Source organism: Harpia harpyja, chromosome 2 (assembly GCF_026419915.1).
Source record: "Harpia harpyja isolate bHarHar1 chromosome 2, bHarHar1 primary haplotype, whole genome shotgun sequence".
NCBI classification, from domain to species: Eukaryota; Metazoa; Chordata; class Aves; order Accipitriformes; family Accipitridae; genus Harpia; species Harpia harpyja.
The window spans coordinates 81,400,303-81,424,455 of NC_068941.1; the positions used below are offsets into that span (position 1 = coordinate 81,400,303).

General features: G+C 38.9%; 2 protein-coding genes across 2 annotated transcripts in view; one reads left to right on the forward strand and one right to left on the reverse strand.

The window, feature by feature from the left end:
* Positions 1 to 2,603, reverse strand: part of NSD2 (nuclear receptor binding SET domain protein 2) — a 104,966-nt gene extending 102,363 nt beyond the window's left edge. Inside the window, exon 1 of the mRNA XM_052780681.1 lies at positions 2,424 to 2,603. The gene's annotated coding sequence lies outside the window, so the exon portion shown is untranslated. The remainder of the gene's footprint in view (positions 1 to 2,423) is intronic.
* The window catches only part of LETM1 (leucine zipper and EF-hand containing transmembrane protein 1), a 31,464-nt gene continuing 9,813 nt past the window's right edge, over positions 2,503 to 24,153 (forward strand). Inside the window, exons 1-10 of the mRNA XM_052780685.1 lie at positions 2,503 to 2,712; positions 7,162 to 7,219; positions 9,891 to 10,338; positions 15,187 to 15,330; positions 16,339 to 16,476; positions 19,524 to 19,727; positions 20,224 to 20,343; positions 20,956 to 21,087; positions 21,707 to 21,886; positions 22,524 to 22,679. Coding sequence (XP_052636645.1) covers positions 2,634 to 2,712; positions 7,162 to 7,219; positions 9,891 to 10,338; positions 15,187 to 15,330; positions 16,339 to 16,476; positions 19,524 to 19,727; positions 20,224 to 20,343; positions 20,956 to 21,087; positions 21,707 to 21,886; positions 22,524 to 22,679 — 1,659 coding nt within the window. The 5' untranslated portion in view covers positions 2,503 to 2,633. The remainder of the gene's footprint in view (positions 2,713 to 7,161; positions 7,220 to 9,890; positions 10,339 to 15,186; positions 15,331 to 16,338; positions 16,477 to 19,523; positions 19,728 to 20,223; positions 20,344 to 20,955; positions 21,088 to 21,706; positions 21,887 to 22,523; positions 22,680 to 24,153) is intronic.

The following is a 24,153-nucleotide window of genomic DNA, read 5'->3' on the forward strand; positions in this document are numbered from 1 at the left end:
GTTTTTCTTTAAAACAAAAACTGACTTGCTTGGAAGGCCCATGTATCACCTACAGTCACTGGGCCTTTTCATGTGGGAGCAATTCGTACGACTACTTGAAAATTATTAATACTTCGTCTTTTCTTAAGCATTATTTCACAATGCTTGGTAAATGCACAAAATCAATTAGTATTTTGAAACTGTATCCATTTAGGAAATTTTCAGACTGTATTATCATTCCTTTTCATATATGGTAGAAAACCACGTAACTTCCAGGTATAAACAAATCTGGAACAAAAGACTGTACAAAAACATAACGGATTCAGCTCTGAAAAGGCTCATGCATCTACATTGTCTGCCACCCTGAATACTAATGAATTTAATGAAACTATTGAAAGACTGGTTACTTGTCTGCATAAATGTATTGAGACCTCTGTAATCATCTGTTTGCTGTCTGAAATCTCTTGTCAATAGTTTAATGACTTCAGAGCATATTATTCTTCTTGTATAGGCTTCATATAATGTTTCTACATAATTAAGCAGCTTTGTTAGAGGAACTGCCATTAGTTGCCCCATTTCATTTGGTTTTGTTATCAGCCAACCAGAAAGAAAAAAGAATAACAAGAGAAGGCTACAAACCCAGTCTAGTGAGAGAAAAGTGTAGATTGGGAAGATTTTTGTGGTGGTGGTGGTGTTTGTTTTTTTAAGATTGCCATATTAACATAAAGCACTATTGTTAAGTTGCACATTTTAAATAATTTTAACCATTTAAATGCACTAAATATTTAAATACTCATAAAGCAAACACAGCTGGCTAAAAAACCTTGCAATGCATTTGGGAGCCAAACATTTTACAAGCAGCTCTAATAATAAGTACATAAATAACAATACTAATTATTTTTTTAATAATCAGGAAACAACACTAGTGTTTCTGTAGCCAACACAGGCAAAAGATGTGAGAAGAGCGGGTCTTGATTTTTTTTAAAGATTCAGTCAATTGAATATTCCATCTTCACATATTCTTTTGAATAAAAAATATTAGTATAAATTTAATCTGAATTTTTCATACTTAGGAGAAACCCAGAGGATTTTCTTTAAATACATAAAATTAAAAAGGAATTAAAATATTACTAATTAATTTCCTGCCTTTGCCAAGTCTCAAGCATGAAAGGATGCCTGCAGACACATTTGCTTTTTCCTGGTGTGAGATGCTGTTTCAGTCATGTTTTGGGTCAAACCTGATGCTTCTGCTACCTTTACATATAAAGTTAAATAGCACCTGTTTTGTTCGGGGCTTAGGTGGGTGTATAGGTGAACAAGTGCCTGGCATTATAAATAACCTGTGAAATATAAGAGGTCTGAAACGATGGTATCCTTGTCACTCTTGAGCCCTGTCCTTGAGGCAGCCATCTTGTTGACAGGGGGTGTCAGCCATCTTGTTGAAAAACAGTTCCAGCAGCTTTTCCCCCATTTTTTAGAAAAAGGAAGGCATTAACACCCAAACCTCATATACGTAGTTTTTAAAATTTCACTATTCTCAGATTATAATTTCTGCAGTTTGATTCTGGTTATTCCCTGCATCTGTCTATACAGTTAAAAACCAAGCAAAATTAATGGTACTATTTAATACTGTATTTATTAACCGAGTACTGAAACAATTGCTAAAAGATCCTAATGGTGGTCAGGAGGAGACTGATATTTGAAGAATAACGTGCTACCTGTAGCCCAACTATTAACCAGCACTAGCGAAGCACATCCGTCGGTTGCCTAACGTATGAGCTATTTTATATCAGAAACATCTTGCCTCCACAAGAAAGGTGTTTTTTCTGTCACATCCTGAGATCCACAAGCAACACGTGTGCACGCAGTGAAGCGACTGCTGCCAAGCGGTGCTCAACACCAGCAGAAACGCCAGGTTTTCGCCCCAAACGTGGGGGAACGTCGTCGCAGGCACGCTCTGGTATTGGTGTACTGCTGTACTCGCGGCTACGGTTACGTGCTCGTTGGCCACACCGGCCTAAACCGCTCAGGACGGCTTTCGTGAGGCGCCAGCGCCCTCCCCTTCGGCAGCCATCCCTCAGCGCACACGGCCGGCCTGACCTTGCCGCCACGGCGGGCGATGAGGGGGCTGCCAGCCACGGCCCCGCCGCACGCCGCTTCCGCGGTCCCCTCGGGTGAGCAAGCCCCGCGCTGCCTCCGGGGCGGTTCACGCGGCCCTCTGCAGCCCCGGTGCCGGTAGCAGGTCCCCGGGAACCTGCCCGCCCTCCGCTCCCCTGCTACCGGCTGCCGGAGCCGAGAAACGCCGACCCAGGGGCGGCGTGCCTACACCTCCCAGCATGCCCCGCGCCGCCCCTCCCCCGAGCCCCTCGGCCAACGTCATGCCACCACCCCCTAGGACTACAGATCCCGGCATGCTGCGCGCCCCGCGCCCGCAGGCGGCTTACCGTGCGCCCCCGAGGACTACACTTCCCGTCGTGCCCAGCTCCGCGGGGGCGGCGCTATGCAAATGCGGCCGGCGGCGGCGGCTCGGCGCTCCTGGGCGTGTGGGGATCGCAGCGCCGGGGCCCGGGCGGCGGGACATGAGCAGGCCGGCAGCCCGCCGCCGCCGCCGCTAGCTCGCTGCTGCCGCCGCCCAGCCGCGCGCGAGCGCCAAGATGGCGTCCATGCTGCTACAGACCTGCGGCCGGCGGGCCTGCCGCCTGCCCCGAGCGCTCCGCCGCCAGCCCCAGCCGGGTGAGGCTCCCCGCCGGCCGTCAGGCGGTTCCGGCGGCGAGGAGGGAAGCGCAGCCGCCCCGCGGCCCGGCCCGGTCTTGGGGTGCGGTGCGGCCGCGCTGCCGCCCGGCCCGCGAGGCCTGTGCTGCCGGCGGCGCTGAAGGCCTGGGGCGGAGGAGGGGGAAGGGAGGGAGGGCGGAGGCGGCGACGACGTCTGGGGGCTCCCGGTGTGGGCGGAGAGGTCGTTGCGGGAGGGAAGGGCCGCGGCTGGGCCCCGGCTGGCTCCGCGCCGTTCCGTCCTCCGGAGCCGGCGAGCCGGGGCTGGGCACGGCGCTTCTCCCCTGCCGCCCTCGGCCGCCTCCCGCTGCCCCTTCTGGCGGGGAGCGGCTGTGGGCTGGGCGGCGGGGCCCTCGCTGCCCGGCGGCTGCCGCCGGGGTCGGGCGGCTCGTTTCTTGGCGTTCGCTTCCCTGCCAAGGTGGTTTGCGGGGATGCTTTTCCCCTCACGGCAGTTAGGACGCCAGGTGGCCGAGGAAGCAAAAAACGTGGGGTTTGTTAAGGTACAGGAGTGCGTTACCACGTTTCAGTCCTGCCTGCCTTGTGCTCAGTGTAGCTTGGCCGTGGAGTCGTGTTGTCACTAGTTAAACGCTGTTCAGTACCCTTTAAGAAAGTACAAGAGGTTATTTTCTTAGACTACATTAGGAAGGAAATGTAAATTTGCCTTTTTCCGGGCGGCTTTGAAAGCTTGGGAAAACGAAAAGGAAACGCAGTGTGTGATACTGTTTTCATTAATAATCAAAATAATTTGGCAGTTTAAGTATCTTCGGGTGGTGAAATTTAATGACATGAAACAGCTGATAAACTTGTGACGTACATGAGGCCTGTGGTTGCTTTTTACGTCTGTGAGTTGGAAGGGCAGGAGTTTAGTGAGGAATGAGCGAAAGCTTAACAGGCAGTGGTTTGTCATTGACACTGAGCCCTGACTTGTCACTGAAGTGCTGTCAGTGAGAACAGGGTTATCTGCACGTTCGGATTCTGGCAAACCTGATCAACCCTATGGATGCTTTTTCATTCTGATAAACAAGCTGTCGTCTTGGTTACTCAAGTGTGGTACCTTCTTCTGGTAAAGACATTTATTCTTGTAAAGACATTTATTTAGGTTGAGCTTGTACAGTGACCTGAACAAAAACCTGGGGTATCTTAGCCATCTAGTTTACTTAGGGAGGAAACACATCCGTGTACCTTCAAATTAGATGGGAGCTTTGATTCTTCTTGTGGCATAGCATAAGAAGAAATGCTAATGATCGCTGTAATTTTGCATGTTATAAATCTTACCCCACGTGAAAATTCTCATTTGCTGAAATACTGCGATAGAATCAAATAATTTGTGTGCTGTGATGCACTATGCTTATACTTGGAGTGTTAATCTATTATGAACACATTATTGTAAGGTGTAATTTTTTTGTATAGTGTTTTGCTTTACTTAGCTCATCTTCTTTGCTTTACGTGTAAGTAGTCTAAGATTAAGTTAAAGCTAAGTGCTTCTAAGAATCCTAAATGTTCTTCCTGTGAAGATCAGGCTGTTAAGTACTGCAGGCTTATACTTCTGTAGGGACTTACTTCATGTTAGCCTTTTCTTTTGAAAAACTCTAAACATAGTAACAGTATGCAGCTATTCTACATTTAAAACTTCATTAAATTTAAAAATAAAGATTCTCATGACTTCTTTTCCATGAGGAATATGTTAACATACAGCTTTTCTGGCACTGCTGCCTTTCTTACTTTCAAAACAAGTAATCCTAATCCAGGTTTCTTAAATGAACAGTGTTGAGTATGGTAAGCTACATTCACCTTGTTCAGACACTTCTGGATGTCTGTATTATCCTAGAAGTAAGGAGTATGGACTTTGCTCCTTTCTAAAGAAAGTATGTATTTTATTTCAGGGCTGGCTTGCTCTTAGGTACGTGGTTAGAACAGACACTGCAAAACATAAAGAGCTCTTGTCAGAACTGACAAAGTTGAAATTAACAGTTATTCTGCAGAATCTTTTGGTGAAATGATGTTTCTGTGTGCCTATTCACACTCTGAATGGCTGTATGACAAGAAGTGTTTGAATAGGCATGTTTTCTTACAGTAGCCTTGGAATTTCGTTCTTTGGCCGCTTCCTTAGCATTAATGAGTCTGGTTTGGAAAAAAAATAAAGGTAAGCGAAGTGAAAGTGTGTTGCTGTTAGGGTTTTATCTAAGAAACTCCAAGCCAGTTTTGACCTCCAGATCACCCCTCTTTGTTCTAGGGGCACCTGTCCATAGCAGGTAATGTCCTGCACTAGTAGGACTCTCTTTTTTGGCACATTTTGGCTTTGTGTGCTTCCTGGTACTCAGGTGAGAGAAACAGATCACCGTCCTGCGACTTATCCCTCAAGACTTTGGGTACTGCTCTGCTTTGCTCAGCTGTTACTTAAACTCAGGGACATCCTTCTGAGATGGCTAGCCTCTTGGGTCAAGAAATTCAGCTACTGATCTTTCTGTAAATGTTGGAGAGTATCAGAATGCCTTCACAGATTCTCAGGGCTTGATTTTTGAGCCAGGAAGAGACAGTTTTTTCCCCTGGCTCTACTTGCAGTGGCAGTGAGTACCTGTTAGAGTTTGATATAACGTGAGATGGGTAAATCCTTTTCCTTTGACTTGATAATGCCATAGCTTTTGCTGTAATGACATCAAAGCCTACTTAGCATGGGATATCCCTTGATTATTGAGATTTTTCTTTGATAAGTTAACTTTTTTTCCCCCTCATCCCCCTTCCCATACCTTCTGATTGCCCCACCTGATTTTGGAGGTATCTCTTTTCCTCTAATAATTAGGATATTTTGTTGGGGAAGGCTTTTGGTGATCAGTGTTGGGCACTGTGTTTTCTCAGATGCAGTTGTCTACTTCAGGATCTGTCATAGGCTCTCTCTTAGCTTCGATGGTGGAAAAGTTCACCCCTAACCTCTAAAATGACCTTTCTATCCTGCTGTCTCTTAGGATTGACCAGAAAGAGTAGGTTCCAGGTAGGAGAAACAAACCACAGCATGCCTACTCCATCCAGCCTTCCATTTTTGTTTTGGTTACAGTGAATTCTGAAAAGATTGGCCAAAAAGAGTAAAGGCATTTGGAGCCTTGTTCATATGATCTTCCTTTGTTCTGTCCAGGAGTCTTTTTGCACTTGGTATTGGCTAGCTAATTGAGTTATTGCAGCTAGGTATCGATACAAGATTTTTAAAATTTTTTTTTAAAATTGCTTTAGAGAGATTCTTTTCTAGTGGGCTCGGGGATGATTTTCAGTGATTGTAGATTGCATACAGCCACTAGGTAGCATTTTATGTAGCTGATGGTGCTTCCATGGTGTTGGATGGTTGGAAGGCTTTCAAGCATGGCCCTTTATTGAAGCATGTGAACTGACTTAGATAATTTGGCATTCAATGGTCTCCTCAATTTATTTCCGGAATGGATGCTGCTTGTCTCTGTACCTGGGTAGAGGATGCCTGTATATAGGTGCCAGTCCTCCTTGTGGACTTTATTAGTTATTATTAGGACTGATTCCGAGTTAGCGTTTCAAACAAAATTCATTTTGCAGAACACGGCATTTGCTGGAAAGCTAACCTTTCATATTCTTTGGATCAGTCTCTTGCCCTTCAAGACAATTTGTATCCTTTGCAGTGGGATCCGGGGTAGAGCTATTTTTACCAGGTGTTAATCAAAATGGACAGCAATGTATTGAGATGGTGCTGTGGTTCCACCTCTCTAGTGAAGTGTGTCTAGGTTCCTACTCACATTTTATTTGTTCTGCTTAAAAGAAAGCATTTTCATCTTAGACACCAGGCAAGTACTCCATTTGGATCATCTAATACTGTGTTGTCAGGCAGCCATTCAAAAATTGCATTTGCTTTCAGTGAAGTTTTTCTGCCATATAGTTGCTTGTCCGAGGGACTTGGAAACCTGTCCTAAGGTAATTGAACAACTGCAAGCAGTACCTCACACGTCCACGGAGTTCGACTGTATGCACGGACAGTTTGCTTGAGTGCTTATGGAGGTGTCAGCTGTGTTACAGAATTGCTCCCCACCTGTTTTGTCTTTTTTTTATCCTATAAATTGGGATTACAGGTTGAGAGAAATAAGAACAAGGCATGTGCTTTGACTCATGTTGAAAGAGGATGAGGTATTTGGGCTTCAGTACTTCACATGGTTATTGTCAAAGCAAAGAAGTTTTCGGTCTTGGCTGTTTGTGATGCACAATCATCCAAAATGTGAATGTGCTTACAAACAGTGCACCATAAGGAAGTTGCCGTTAAGCAGCATCTTTTTTGTGCTTTCAGTAGTAGCTATTCCTAAGTAAAGGTCAGTCTTTTAAATCACGTATTTTTGTACAATTCACTATATGGATAAATGTCTTCCTGAATTTCAGAATTAATGCTAATTATTGGTATTTTTCTAGGTAACTTGGGAGATCGGGCATGTCTTAGCTGTACATCCCTGCGGCTGGCAAACAAAATGTGAGTAAATATGAACTTTTTTCCTAAACTTAAAACTGTACAAAACTATCATAGAATGTGGGTTTAAATCTTCTAGACCCAGTGTGAAAATACTAGCTTCAGCTTGTGTTATTGACAGATCAAAGGAAGTCTGAGTATTATTACTCTCTTCACCTGCTTGTTTGTGTGTGGAAGAAAGTGAGATCTTCCTTTTTTCACCCACTTCCTCCCTCTTTGTTATGATGTGAAAGCAATAGAATATTAATCTTGTTCTTGAGTGATTCCAGGTGATATCATGGGCTTCTGGCATACTTTCTCTGTGGAGTTCCATAGAGTAAATGTTCAGTCACGGCTAGTTTGAAAAACATAGTTGGCAGTTAGGGATGTAGATCATTCAGAGATCATCATGCAGATACAGAGTTGTATCTTTATTAAACCAAAGTAGTTTACTGTATGTTACAGCCTTGGGTGAGTCTCTGCTAGGAGATGGTGTCCTCTTCTGAAGATGAATCCAGTTGCTGTGTGCTTTTATGGAACTTAAGGAGCTGGATGTTGGCAGAATCCATTCTCTGTTCCTGACTTGGCTGACAAGGCATACTGGTGGATATGAATTACCTAACGCCTTTCCCTGGAATGTTAAAATACGTATTCTCTAGTTATTTATAGTCTGACTGCTCAGGAAACCATGACTATTTTTCAATTTCCTGAGTTTCCATTTTAACATAAGGATATGTCTCTAGTAATAACCCCCTAATACAAAACAAAGTAATTCCTTTCTTTTTAAAGTCATGTTAGTTCTAGACCATGTACTGTATAATTAGTTGTGAGAGTTTTTTTAATACATAAAGCATTTTCAAATCTCTGTTTGCTTTTTAGTAGATTATTAGATGGGTCCTCTCTCTTGGAAAATTGGAAACTTACAGTTTGAAGTCTGTTATATGAGCAGCTGAATATTGGGACAGAAATTCTTGTTATTTTTTTGAGAAGTTTTTTTTTTACCAAAAGCTTCTGTTAACATAATGTTTCTGTTTAAAATAAAACAACTGGCGCCCACACCCCAGATGACCCAGATCCAAAACCAAGGGACTCTAATGATACAAGTACTGAGTACAGCTTGCGATAGAAGTTCTGTGTCTGACATCCTGCAAGTGAAAGTGTGTTCAGAGAGGCATATTTCTTGTGAAAATTTTTTTCCCTGCAGACTCAGAACCAGTTCTGCTGGCAGAGCTCCCTTCCTTTCTGCATGCAGAAGCATGTAGATGGATGTAACTGGAACTTGGTCTGTAGGCTTGGAGCTCTGCTTTTGGGAAATGACTTAGAGTCAGGATGGATTAATCTATGCAAGTGTTTTAATCTGTTTTTTGAATATGTACTTATTTTCTTAAAGGAACCGTAATTGTCATTAGTTAATATCTGTGCAAGTGTGTAGTTTTCTAGCTAATCAAGACAATGTTTTGTGTAGCTGTGTATGTTTTGGCAGTCATCTGACTATGGAATGGTCAGATGCTTAAAGTTTTAGTTTTAGCTAGAAATTAATAATGTGTCTTTAAAAAGTAATAATTTAGTCAATTTTTTTGTACAAGGCTCTATTTGAATAACATTAAATAGATAAAACCATTAAAGTAATTTAAATTCATTGGATGCATGTGATGATTAAGTTTAAAAAGTACTTCTGGCTGAAAACTGAGTGAGGTTAATACTTGTAAGTGTTCAATAAACTTTTTTTTTTTCCTTAAAGTGTTATTCAGAGCTGTAGAGCCACTTGCACCTCTTTTGTGTTCACTGACTGAAGACAAATACACGTTCAGATTTTGTTTTGATAGTACAAGGGCCCAATGAAGAAACACCCCAGTCATTTCTGTCCTGTAGATGACTTAATGTTGGCATTTCAGTTTGAGGGACGACTAGTGGAACTAATTTATATAAAATATTGTATCTACTATTTTAATTTTGTCATACCCTTTTATAAAAGTGTGTACAATCCTACTTGCGTATAATGAGTAGTTCTTCTGTGTGTATAGTGAGTGTTTGGGGTGTTTGAGCAATGCTTTCCTTCTAACTTCAGGTTATGTTTAATTAAAGAAAAGAACAAAATTCTGAATAAGGTAGAAGAGAATTGGTTCTGTCTGCCCCAGCTCAGTACCATGATGGAATTTTGTGCAAAAGTTTCTGCTGAAAAAGGAAAACTAGATGCATGGAGATAGTAAATGAAGAACTCTAATGAAATTGGATTTCTCTGATACTAATTCTCTTCCTCTAACTCAGCACCTATCCCAAGTCTACAACTTCTGGTTTTTTTCCTCGAGTGTTTTGTTCAAACAGGAAAAGTAATAGAAGGGGCTTTATGTTACTTCTGGATTTACAGATTTATTTTCAAATGTAGTTTTCTAAATGGAAAGCACTTCTGGTTGTTACTATTCATTTAATTGGAGTAAAATAAGCTACCTTTTCGAAATTATTTAATGGAAAATTCCTTGCAGGTTATTTTTTTGTCATGAAGTAAAGCCAAGCATTCTTTTCAGGTATAGACATTGATTGTGAGAGTCACAAGTTTTGTTTTTTTTTTTCTTAAATACGTGGTAGATATTTCTCAAATGATGCATTTTATAAATACATATATTTAAAACTATACAAATATATATAAATAGTGTATGATCTATTGCTAATTCTTGAATGCTTTTTTCTTTTGAAGGACTGTACACTTTAAATATTGCACTAGTGTCCCTCCTGTTTATGCATACTCCAAAAAAGATCACTATTGTTGTTGGACTAAAGGATCTGAACAAATACACTTTCCTCTTAAGAGCTCTTCTGGCTCGTGGACGCCACTAGCAACAATGGGTCCCCAGTATCTTCCAGTTAGATGGTGGCATTCTTCACGTCCCCTTCAAGATGACTCCATAGTTGAAAAGTCACTGAAGTCCTTAAAGGACAAAAACAAGAAGTTGGAAGAAGGAGGTCCTGTATATAGTCCAACAGAAGTGGAAGTTGTGAAAAAATCTATTGGACAGAGGATTGTGGATGAACTGAAGCACTATTACCATGGTTTTCGATTACTGTGGATTGACACAAAAATAGCTGCAAGGATGCTCTGGCGAATACTTCATGGAAACACTTTGTCTCGTCGAGAACGGAGACAGGTACTGAGTAAATACCAATGTTGTTTGAGTATCCTTAGCGATTGCTCCATTTTATTTGAACCGAGTTGGTCTTCTGTTCACAGAATTAAAATTGCTAGGTGTATTTCCCTCCTCCTCCCTATGTGGACACTAAAAATTTTGGATATGGCTCCGAAACATTTTAGTCTTGTTCCCATTATTGAAGATAAATTTGGTATTTTCTAGTTGGAACAGCAGAGGATTCTTCTGTTTTGTCATGTGGACAGCAGTTGTGGTTTGTTCTCAAGTTCCCATCCATGTGCTACATGTGTGTACGTGGTCACTTCCTCTGCTTTTTCACTCCAGCTGGAAAAATAGAGGGAAAACACTTCTAGTAAAGGTTGGATTGGTGCCAATTCTGTTGTATGGTTTGGTTTTGGTTTTTTTAAACAGAAGAAAAGCTGCAGGCTGAAATGTATGATTGATAATCAGATATAAGTACTTTCTCAGTTGTAAATATATTTGTGAGATAATTTAAGTTCATAGAAGATAATTTGAGGAAAGTTTTTGTTTTATACTTCCGTTTTTCTTTATGGCATGTAGCTTACATTTATGGAACTGTAAAAATGCAACTGATAATTTTAAAGAAAAGGGAAGGGGGATGGAGATGAAATCTGCAGTGCAAAATGAGAGTGCTTTCAAATTAGGATAACATACATGCATTTGAATAGTAATTTCAGTTTGTGGATGAAGTAAATATGCTTATTCAACTAGAATTAAAAGATATATGGCTATTTAAAAACATTTGATGTGAGCTCTTATATGGAAAGACTGCAAAATAATAAGCTGTTTCAAAACTGGTATAGTTAAAAAAATTTTTTTTGAAAGAATGCATTGGTACTCAACTTCACCAGTTCATTAGCAATATATCAAACATGCTGATTTAATAGTTCTCATTTTACTGTTTTTAAAGACAAGTTGTTTAAGAATTTTATACAGATAAAATGGTCAAGTCTATCTTCCTGCCTTTTTTTTCTTAAAAAAAAAAAAAAAAGGCATTTCAGATGTTGCTGAAAAAAAATGTGCTGGAAGAAATGTTGGAAAGTGAAAAGTGTATGTACTGTGGCAGCAGGAGTGAATAGTGCTGCTTGCAATCACGGTCCGGTTCTTTGCAGTTTGTACACTGTACATGCAATGTGTTAGGTTCACATCTCTGGCTTCAAAAATTTTGTAAAATTATCAAAAAAAGGAATATTTGCTCATTGTTTTAATAATTTCCTGATAAAATTAGGTACATCGTTGAACATTTTCATGTGTAATTAAAGAACATCATATCTTAATGCAGCATGCAAGTTTTTTTCCTATATTCGCAAGGTTAGCCAAATAACAAAAATTGTTAAATGCCCATGTAGCAGTTTTCATCTCTGATTACATTTGGTCTCTTTCTACAAGAGCACTGATTGATGGTATTTGGTCTCAGCATCTTCATGCTACTTATTTTTGCCCTCTTCCTTCTGCTGGTACAAGAGTATGTTTGGCAGCTGATCCAGCTGAAACGTTGCTCAGCAATAAATATAACAGTCTGTGCTGACGTAGGAGAGGGGATTATGTAGTGCCAAGAAAGAGTAACTGAGGATAGGGGGGAATGAGTACTGCAGGACTTCTTGAAGTAGCAGTTCTGGCTTGTGCTGGCTTATTGAGAGCTTTGGGAAACTTGGAAAACCAAGTGAGACAAATTAATTCATGGTTTGAAACAGAATCGGAAATCTTCCAGAGGGCAAGATTGGAACCATTGGTTTTCCTGCCTGTTTCATGTTCACTGAGCCATACTTCTGAGAAATTATACAAACAACAGTAAAATATGGATATCATGGAAATATTTCTGCTGGAAGATCAGGACTGTACGCTATCTAGAAGGCATGAACCTTTAGAAGTAATACGTTATCTTTGGAAACATGCATTGTTCCATCAATAGATAGATTTATTCATTTGATTGCCCTTTAGTTTCGTCATCTAGTGATGATAGAGCTGTCTTTCTCATATTTATGTAGTGGTCTGGCATTTGGTCTCCCTGAATTCTTTTTTTTGTGCAGATGTGTGATTTCAGTATCAATTCCCGTATTTTAAATAAACTAGAAATTTATTGTGCAGGTATAAATTAGTGTTTACATTGATGTAGCCTGTCTCTTACCTAATGATGTGTGTGTGTGTGTATGCATGCAATCCGGTGTAGATGATGTAGAGAAAATAGTTTTAAGAACTACAGTAATGTTATTTTCTCAATCTAGGTTTTGTGTTTTCTTTATATGGAGGTAGAGGGCATCCTGTCTCTTGAACTGAGTCATGGTAGGCTTAGAACCCAGGGTCAGTGGAAAGCAAACCAGCCTACAGTCGAACAAAACCTTTTACATATGCTTTTTTTAAACCTTATTTTAAGTTTGTTTCAACACAGTTCATTTTTTGTCAGTTCAGCCTTAAATTATAGTATACTGACTGATTTAAAGAAGTCTTAAAGCTTTGATGCCAGATTAGCTACAACTTTGCAGAAGTTGGTCCTGAACTTTAAAAAAAAAAAAAAAAAAAAAAAAAGGTAGTACATACTGCTTTAAATTTATTAAACTGTATATGAACTGACAGTCTAGAGAAATCTTATCTTCACGCAGGCTGACAAATGAGTTATTTCTGCCTGTCCTTTCCTTCCTCTTTGGAGGCAATTATGGAAGGATATCCAAGTAATCTAACCACTTTAACAAGCAATTGCAGCATGGCTAATGCAAGGAAGCTATTGCTTATGTAAACCAAAAGTTGGTTCCAAAATTCTGCTTGTACGGTTGCTGGTAGGGTTTGGATTCAACAGGATCACATATCTACGCTTAGAAGAAAAGGCAGGAAGAAATAAAACATGCGAAATATGATACTGCTGTTAAAAACTAATTGCTGTAGTGCTGCCTCCTACTGCTGGATGATTCAGGTCATGGAAGTGAGATGGCGAACACTACGGAATTTGTGGCAAGTGTATCAGCTTTACAAACTCTTCAACCCTACAGAGGAGGGAAAAGTGGAATACATGAAACTGTGGCAGCAGATGCAGAGTAGTCACAAGTTTTTCATGCTGTGCTGCCAAATAACATGCGTGTAATCATGCACCATTTTATTAGGTTCCTGTGCAAAGTTGTTTTCTTTGAGTTAGTGGAGGGTGCAGTTTCATGATTCATGTAAGCTGTTCCAGGACAGTAGTGCTGCTGTGAAAAAGGCCAGTCCCGCTTGGTGCTTAAACCAAATTTTCCAGCTCCCCCTGCCCCTTTTGATTTGTACTGATCCTTTTTCTCTTGTCTGTGTATGTATTTATGGGTTAGGTTTAGCTGGATCAGTCGTGTACCTTCACATTGTGACTGCTAGTGCATGTTCATGACTTTTTATACATTGTCTCAGGTTAGCATTAGGTTAGCTTAATCTGGTTGTAAAACTGCTTCCGCAGATACGGGTTTTGCCGTGTACAAATACTCGCCTGCAATGTCTAAAAATAGATACTGGGTAAAAATAGGAACTCTATACCGCACTCTGTAGAAATTTTTGAGGGGGTTTTTTGGGGGAAAATATCTTGTTCTTCTGACTTCTAAAATTTTCTTGCAAACTTTCTTACATCTTTTTGAACTCCCTAGTAGTCATTTATCTTCTATTGTTGGAATGAATGGAAAAATCTTTGAGCCTGTAAACAATGGACCAAAGCATCCCTTCTGGGAAACTGAATTTTTTATATACAAAGAAAAATGTCGAACATTGGATCTGTGGAGTTTGTGCATTCCTCAAACAGTATTGAAGATTTTGGCTGGTTTTATGCTAAGAAAATTTTACTGGTTTTGTATTCTAGCGATGCAGTCCTAGCGACATGCAATTTACACTGGTTGTTGCTGCTGTTCCCCTGGATTCAAGGGAGGTGTGGGGAGGGGATGGAGGGGGAAGTGTGCGTTTACTTCTGTAAGCAATTTATGTTGCCAGTTTTTGCCAGTCATAGCTGTGTTTATCAAATCATGATGTTGAATGACACTGCTGTGGCAGTAGTGTACCATAGTGTACATCTGACCTTCAGTCTCTGATTTAGGAACTGACAATATTCCTAATAACCAGCTTTGTAAAATGAGGTAGAGTCAAGCAATATCTGCACTCGCCAATATAAACTAAGTTATTAAGCTTCCAATGAGTACTGAAAGATTCAGTTATAGACAGTACAGCCTAATATATACATTTGTGGGTGTACAGAAATGAGAAGGACAATATTTGTTTTATGCAGTTCAAGATTCGGTAACTAATACATCGGCCTGCTTCAGAGGATTACTGCTCTAGAAAAGCAGTGATTTAAAAAAAAAAAAAAAAATCTACCAAGCTGGGCTCATTACCCTGGATTTAAATGTACATTACAATTGTTATAAGGCAGAGGGGGAGGGAGCTTTCGTTTTATTCTTGATTACTTAGTCCATAGTAGCTCATGCATGTAAGAAGTGGTGGAGCACAAATAAAGATGAATAAAAGAAGTTAAGCAGCTTTAACGACAACAAATGACCACCTCCTGTTTTCAGGTGCTTTTAAGAGGTTTAAATGAGATACTTGTTCAATAATCCTATTGAGACACAGTGAGGCTTTTGAAGTACTTTCTATAGTGTTGAAAACTGGTGAAACTCTGGCACTCTAGTATAGAGCAACTTGAAGAAAAAGATACTAAAAACTGACTTTATCACATCCTTTTTCTGTCTTATTTTAAAGTTCCTTTGTAGCAAATATATATATGTGAGCATAAGTGATAATGTGGATGATCATATCAAGTATTTTTTAAATAAATATTTAAAATTTTGCTTATCAATAAATTTCTTTCTTGTTTTTTTTTCCTTCCAGTTTCTTCGAATATGTGCCGATCTTTTCCGTTTGGTCCCTTTCCTAGTTTTTCTTGTTGTCCCATTTATGGAATTTTTGCTTCCAGTAGCTCTTAAGTTGTTCCCTAATATGCTTCCCTCTACATTTGAGACAAAGTCTAAAAAGGTAAGCAGGTCTGAATATATAATCCAGCAATACATTTTGAAAAAATTAGAACTTTCCTTGGTAAAGAAAGAAACTAGAAAAATTCTAAAAATTAGATTTTTTTTTTTTTTTTTGGTATTAGGGGAATGCTTTTGTCGTCTTTTTGTTATTTTGATGATCTTGCTGTTAACATATAATAATGAACCAGCGCCATCCTGGTTTACCTTTTTATATGTGCAGGTGCTTAGCTGTCAGGGCTGGAAACTTCTCTTGTCTTATTTACTATCCTCATCTCCATTTTCTATGACTCTTACAAAGCAGAAATGAAAGCTATGAAACTTTATTTCTCTAGTTTGTATTAAAATACACTGACTTTGTTTTGGCATTTGTAGTCCTTACTCTTGATGCAAGGTTTTTTGTATGTATACTTAATATTTAAAATAGCTTCTTATGCATTGTTTTGTTTAAACTTTATTTCTTTTAGTTAAGTTTTCTTGGAATTGTTTAGAGCTTTGTAAAAACACACCAAAAAGCCCCATAAGTTCTCACTTTCAGAGCACAAAAGACTTACATGACTTTTGTACATAGTGTACATATAATCAATCATGATTGTATACCTGGATCTAAGTAACCATTAATTTCTAATGCTGTGATAAATTATTGTTTGTTTGGATGAGATATAGCGTAGGATTTCTGTGCTGGATACAAGAGTTGGGAATTACCCTAACCAGTTGGTTAGTTTCTATTTTTTATTACTAATTCAGAGGGTGCACGTTAGTTTTAGCAGGTGAGGCCACTCATGCTGCACTTCACTCTGTTGGCATTGCATCTCATGCTTCATGGAGCTTGAGCTGATCAACCTATTTTTCAGTGTGATTTGGGGATCTTTGGTAAGAGTGAATGTCCTCTTGTGATACATGTATTACAGCAGAAGTTCAGAAGTACTCCATAACTGGTCTGCGGGCAGAAGTGGTATTTAGTGTGCATATTTCTGGAAAGAACTTTTAAAACCAAATATTTTGTTAACAGGAGGAAAGATTGAAGAAAGAATTGAGAGTAAAGCTTGAATTGGCTAAATTCCTTCAAGACACAATTGAGGAGATGGCCTTAAAAAATAAAGCAGCCAAAGGAAATGTTACAAAAGATTTTTCAACATTCTTTCAAAAGGTAAAATTTTTTTTAAAAAGTATTTTCTCTTCCTACCAAAAAAATAGATTTGTGTTTTGTTTGGTCTATGGTAATTGTCAGATACTTTTATTCTGTTGGATTTGAAGAAGCAGGATATAATAGGTTTTTTAGGATAGATTTCTTTTTTGCAAGTAATACTTCAGTGTGCTGAAGTTTTACTGTTCTTTGCTTTGGTGTTCTAGCTGGTACTTTCACTCTCTTTGATTCTAGAAGCAATATATTTCTGCTCATTTGCTTTCTTGTTCTCTTATTTTGTTAATAAGTCAATTCTAACATAAAATTATGCACTCAGTAATTAGTCATGTAGTTTTTGACCTCTTTTTGAACATTGGGTGTAAAAAGTGGGAGAAAAGACTTATTTCCTAATTAACTGATTAAAACTTGGTGGGGGAAAAGTAAAATTTTCTTGTCAAATTTCATTCTGCTTGTAAAAACAGTTTTTAAATGCACAGTTGCTATACTGCTGAAATCCTTTTGGATACTGACTAGAATGTGGTATAATTGGGGTTTGCTAGAATGCGAGTGCTGTGTTTGGTGCAAAATTTTTCTATTCACAAGCAGTTGCTGACACACAGACTAAATGTCAGATATCTGCCTCCTACACTGATGGCCTTTAGGTTTGACAAGTTGTAGGTAAGGGTAAGGTGTTCCCTGGAGAGATGAAAAATACCTTCTTAAATCTTCTGAGGATAGGATTTATCTCAGTTTGCTCACACTTATGATTTCTCTTAATGCTGGGGCTGTTGAATAAGAGATCAAGCCAACAACCATCATCAGGTGCTTTGTTGAAAGTAAGAGTGTAGTCCCCTCCTTTGGGGAGAGTATGTATTTGCACAGAAAAAGGCACATAAGCCTGGGGATTTCAGACCTGAACTTTACAAGTCCTGTGAGCTAGCTGGAGCTTTTCCTGCTTGTCAGTGGTGAGAATAAAGTTTTAAAGGGTGGGGTAATAAGATCATGTTGACTGTGCTGAGTAGGTTACCTCAGATGCTGATATTGGCAAGTTTTGCCAGTCTGTATCTGCTTGCAAAGTCCATGTACTTTGAAGCTTCTATGCAATCATCTGTTTCTGTTCTTTTTTGATCTGCAGAATATTTTAAATGGTTAGTTACAGCAGTTAGTAGCTGAAGCGCTGACGCTGCAGACTCTGGGAGCATGCCACTGCCATGCTTCATGTTTGGAACATTTTATTTTCTTCTGAAAGAACTGCTACTGAGAATTTACATTTGGCGGTTAATTTCTGTGGAAATAAATGACGTATCACTCCACATTTGCTGGAGGAAGTCCCAAGTTCCTCTCATGACTGACTAAAAAGAAGTTTCAAGCCCTGCATTTCTTATATGTGGGTGTGCTTTTTACAGCTATATATTTCTCATTTGTGCCATGGAGACAAACTTTATTGATCTCATTTCACTGTACTAGATAATAAATGTCAGAGCAAGAACCAGCTTAAACATTTCCCACCTTTTTGCTGTTCTTTTATAGCTGCTTCTGCAGTGAAGTATTTGATGCTGCAAGAACCATTGATGACAGAATTTGCTGCAGAATTCCAGAATTTATCTGTGTTGCTTTGTATCTAGTGACATACTAAAAAGTTTCAGTTTGCACTTTCAAGAAACATATGCTTGGCTTTGCTAAAATTCAGCTTTAAACAAGGAAGAAAATACTTTCTGTATTTTTGAAGTTCCATTTTTGGCTCCTGTAGTAAAGGAGCTATTGAAGTGGAACAACAAGGCCTTTGACCTTTCTTTCTCTGAGTTGGTTTCTCTGCTACACAAGTATCCTGGAGGTTAATGGACTCAAGACTATCTTGTCTTCCAAATTTTTATCTTTTCCTGTACTCGGGAGCTGTTCATTAAAAGATTTGAGTTGGCAAGTAAAACAGCTAGGCATAATAAATCAGGCTGTATATGAAATGTTAGGTTTTCAGACTGTACTTGATGTCACTTAGCTGATATTTTCTTTACAGGGCTTAAAAAAAGGTAGAGGGATTGGGAAAAGTGTTTTTTGGATATCTATGTACTTACTGGTAGTAAGTTTAGACTATTTAGACTTCAGTTTAGACTGAAGGTGTTAAGTGGGAGTACTTAATTGTTAAGTTCTATAGATTTTGGATTCAGTAATATCACTAATAAGCACTTGATGGTGTACTTAAAATAGAAAAATCAACATTTATACAGGTGATAATATTTTACTGCGACCTGATGAGACTAGGGAATGATTTTTTTTTCTACTTTGAACTGTTATTTCTGCTTCCAGTATTTGAATCTAATTACTGTGAAGTGCCATTTGGCAATGCATAACTTAAAAGCTTAACTTTGCATTCGTACAAGCAGTTACATAGAACCTTCTATCAAGAAGGATGCAGAGTTCTTTCCCAAATAGCAGTTTATATTTTGGAATAACTTCAGGTACAAGTGCATTTGCATTAAAGTGCTGCAGAACAGCTAGGAACTGGAAGCAAAACAGTGTTGTAACAAATGCGGTTGTGGAGAGAATGTAGGTGGGTAAGTGTCCAAATCCATGTTTCATAGGGACACCAACGTGGCAAAATTTTTGCTGTTGCATGTACTGCTCCTTCATCTTCACAGGGTGATGCTTTTAATGTGCTTTTATGTTTAATAAGTATGGTACCAGAAGGAATACTTGCCAGTGTGACTTCTGTCGAAACTATTTATTTGCTTAGATATATATGTGTTGGGTTTTTCGGAGGTATCTCGTGGCAGTGCCAGCTCAGACAGACCTGCTCATTAGTATACCTATGCATCTAATTTTTGGTTTTGTTAGTTTTATCTTAAGTAAATTATGCAATCTTGTTGGAACTATCAAGACCATCAATTCTTTTGCCTTTTATAGCAAATAAGTTGGGTTTTTAAAAAAATTTTTCAGGTCTTCTGTGTGTTCTATTTCCTATCCCAAAATTGATGTGAAGAACTTGACAAAGAGAATATTTTTATTGTTCAAAATAATGCCCAACCATAACATTTGCTTTGAAAAGCTTTCTGTGTGTTTGTTTTTTCTTACAGATCAGGGAAACTGGCGAAAGACCTAGTAATGAGGAGATCTTAAGGTTCTCTAAACTGTTTGAAGATGAGTTGACTCTGGACAATCTAACCAGGCCTCAGTTGGTGGCACTTTGTAAATTGTTGGAACTTCAGTCAATTGGGACAAATAACTTTCTCCGCTTCCAGCTGACTATGAGGTTGAGAAGCATTAAAGCAGATGACAAAGTGAGTCATTCTAAATAGGCACTGGTTAATAATTTTGACATGTAAGAGTAATGAGTGTTTGTTGGGTATATGTATGTCTTCTTAGGCATTTTCCTTTTTTGTCTTAATTGTCTCATTTTTGAACTAACTTAGAACAAAAAGGCTTGAAGAGCTTAAAATCAGAAGTGTCCTTATTTGTAAAGAAAAAGCTGACCTTTTTTTAATCTACCATTAATTGCAATGAAAGTAATTGTTACAAAGAAAAGCATTTCTATGAAACTATAATTTTTAAGGGAGCTGATAGAAATATTAACTTCGAGAGAGATACTGACATTACTATTATGGAGCTTTTAAGACTACAGTATAATGTTCACTGTTTAAAAAGTGGAGGCTATTTTGTGTTATCACAGCAGCCTCTAGTGGCCATTGTAAAAATACAGACTTCTGTGTGTGCGTTGATGGTGGTTGTTCAGTTTTGAGTTGTTACATGTTAAAGTTTATTTTATGCTTTGTGCAGCTGATTGCTGAAGAAGGAGTTGATAGCCTGACTGTTAAAGAACTGCAGGCAGCTTGTCGTGCCCGAGGTATGAGAGCTCTTGGTGTGACAGAGGAGCGTCTCAAGGAACAGCTTAAACAGGTATGTTTTTGCAAGACTGAATGCACAGACCTAACTTCAGTTGCTAGCTCTGATTTTTGTTATTATTCTGAGAAATCGTTTTGCTTCTGTTCTCATTAAAGGCTTGGCTAAAACAGTCTTTCTCCTTAATAAGCTTTTGTCATGTGTACTGTGTGAGTATGTAGTAGCAGTGGGTTTCTGGCTTTTGACTAGGCCATGATGTTTTGTTGATGCAAATAGATAATTAAACATATCCAAAATATGTTTGCAGTTTTGGCACTTTGTCTTGTTAAGTATTTGTATTACTCTGTAAAGAACTTTTCTTCAAGTAGATCAGTTCTTTCTCTTTTGGTGTTGCCTGGTTTAGAGGAAGAGGCATGTGAAACTAAACGCTTTTTCAAATATTCATACAATACTTCTTGAAATACTTCTTCAAACAAAATACTACTTCATATATTTCAATGCAGTTGCTGTAATTCTTAGCTGCTTATAGCCTGTATTTCCTGTGCTAGGATATTGACTGATAAGTAGAGGTAAAAAAAATTACTATTTACTGTTTTGTGTATGCTTGACTTGATCTGTAAAAAAGAAAAAAATCCAGAAGTTAATTTGTTATATGTATTGCATTTATAGTGGTTAGATCTGCACCTGAACCAGGAAATCCCTACGTCGTTGCTTATCTTATCCAGAGCCATGTATCTTCCAGATACCCTTTCTCCAGCTGATCAGCTCAAAACAACACTTCAGACACTACCAGAGAGTGTTGTAAGTATTGATATACATAGTCTGCAACCAGCTTTCAGTATCATCACTGAAAATCTGTTCAGGGAGGTAGATGTTCTTCTTGGTTCCTTTCCTTTCCTTGAAAAGCTAAACCATGAATAGGTTTGAGTGACCTCTGAACACAGAAGAAGTTGGCTTATATGTGGAGGGGTCTGAGAATAAAGCAAATAAAAGGCAATATTTCATTGCATGACAGTAGACAGTAATAGCATAAGAAGATTTAGAATACACTTTTTACTGATATAAAAAAAAAAAAAAAATCTACGCTCCAGGCAACTTAAAGACATTAATACATGAAAATATTGATGATGATGTGTAGAGAGAGGAATTATCCGACTAGATTATTGGTAGTCTTGAGATAAAGAGAATGAAGAACATGTACAATTTCAGGGTGGAAAGTTCTTGTTCTCTAACAAAGAGAATTATCTTTTTCTGAGAAGTGCAAAAATAGGGTAACTTTTGGGGGTTTTAACTACATTCGTTAGCATACCTGTACTACCTATCTTAATGAGGACATATAAATTTCTTACATTATGTAGACATACATATATATATATAGACACATATATAGACTTTGATAGACTTCCTGCATTATTTATAGGCCAAAGAGGCTCAAGTCAAAGTGGCAGAAGTTGAAGGTGAAAAAGTAGATAACAAAGCACGGCTGGAAGCAACACTTCAGGAAGAGGAAGCCATCAGAAAAGAAAATGAAGAAAAAGAGATGGAAAGATTGTCTGAAGCTGCAGAGAAAGCCAAAGAAACCCTTCAAGTTGCAGCCATGGTAAGTTCTGCTCTCAACTATTCTGAAATAAATGTCAGTGATGTAGAAACTAGCATGTTATGAGTTACTGCCTCTGCTCTGGGTGTTGCCTGCAAGGAACTGGACTTTAGGCTCACATATGCAAGATGAGGGAGAGTATTAAAACAGACTGCAACACAGAAGGGTTGGCTGTGAAACATAAAAGATTGTCTCAGTCTTACGTAACTTTGATTTCTCTTTCCTCTTAATTAGAGTAATAAGAGAAGCCTTTTATTTCTGTAGCAAAGGTGATGGTTCTGTTTGGGTTTTTTTTTTTTATTTCCCCCACCCTATACTTTAAACGTTCTTATCTTTGACTCTTTCTATTTGTCATTAACCTGATAATGTCATTGTATAATACTTGACTATAAAAGCTGCTGGCCTACTTTACTGGTGAACTAAGCCACAGGAGCTCACAGGCATAGTTCATTAAGTGCAAGTGGGTATTTTAATGTGAAACCATTCAATATGTTGCAGTTTTTTAAAGTTGTCTACTCATTAAAATGTCTGTGTCTACTTCGGCAACTGTTCCTATTTTGAGAAGTCATTCTTTACTGATGCTAATACAGATAATGTTATCTTTGTTTTATTTAAAACGTCATGGGTCTTTCAAATTTAGAAAGAGGTAGAATCAGCAGTAGATCTTGAAGCAGCTGCTCTGCAAGTTAAAAAAAGTGAGATGGCTATGGATACTGAACAAGAACTGGCAAGGGCAGATACGGCGATGCACTCAGAGACACTGAAAGATACAGCACCAGTATTGGAAGGCATTAAGGTAATCTGGATAACTGTATGTTTTTATACTTTTTAATGTAATGTAAAGATTCAAAACATTTAGGTAAGAGCCATGATAAGTTTCCTGGCTGTCTTTCATTTTTCACGCTCTCACCGCATTCTGTCAGTTAAAACCAGCTAATTAGTAGATTGCAAGTTCTTAACCACCAATGCAGAAATTGAAGTCAGCACAAAACATCTCTGAGTGAGTATCTCCTTTATCTATCTGTCTTACTGAAAGTAATATACCTATTTTGGGGGGGCATTTGCACTGGCTATAGACATACTGGATCTGTGCATGTCTAATCTATGTATAGTTAACACAGGAGGAGGGAGAGGGCAAGTGTAGGTAAAGATGAGTGTTCCCTTCTTTTGAAAGGTGTAGCTAAGGCCAAAGGATTAAGTAAGAAACTAAGTTTGGACTATACTAGATTTGTATCGACTTCCTCTTCTAAAATGATATGAGCAGTGTACGTACGCTATAAAAACTTTTTAGGGTATTCTTTCACTATTTCTGTAGTATGATGTTGAACATAGTTTATACCCCTGTTAAAGTAACGGATTAATTTCTACGATTAGCATGCTTTGTTACAGTCAAAGCATGCTGGTTTTAATCATTTGCTACCTGGCTGGCCTGTAGCTCCCCAGATTCTCCTCGTTGCCCTTACTGAAGATAGGAGTCATATCTGCTTTCTTCCAGTCCTCAGAAATCTTTTCTGATGACCATGTCCTTTCAAAGATAGGGGAGAGTGGCCTCTCAGTGACATCAAACAACTCCCTCAGCTCTTGTGGTTGTATCCCATCAAGTCTTATGGACTTGTGTGTGTTTAGTTTGTTGAAATGTTCTCTGATGTGATCCTCCTCCACTGATGGTAGATATTCCTTGCTCCAGACTTCCCCATTAGTCTTGAAGACCTGGGATTCCTGAAGGCCAGTCTTATCAGTAAAGACTGAGGAAGGCAGTGACTACCTCTGCCTTTTCCATGTCCTTTTGCACCAGGTTCCTTGTCCTATTCAGCAGCAGGGCCACGTTTTCTCTTGTTTTCCTTTTGCTCCTGATGTACTTGTAGAAGCCCTTCTTGTTGCCCGTCATGTCCTTCACCAGATTCAACTCGAGGTGTGCTTTGGCTTTCCTGAACCCATCCATGCATGCTGGGACAGTGTCTCTGTATTCCTCCTGAGTCACCTGTCCCTGCTTCCACCTCTTGTATGCTTCCTTTTCATGTTTCAGTTGTACCTTGGGTTTTATTTGTAGCTGAGCACTTTATTTTTGTCCATGAGGTTTGATAACAGGACTTTTGTCAGTCCCAGTGTTACTTTGCAGAATAACAACATTAATTTAAAATGGATGTTTTAAGTAGAAAAATATTTTCAATTTTCCTGGACAGCATCATTCTCTACCTGCTATTATTATAACATTGTTTACTTTAGAATGCTGCCAAGAAGGTTTCAGTGGTAATAACAGAATGGAACTA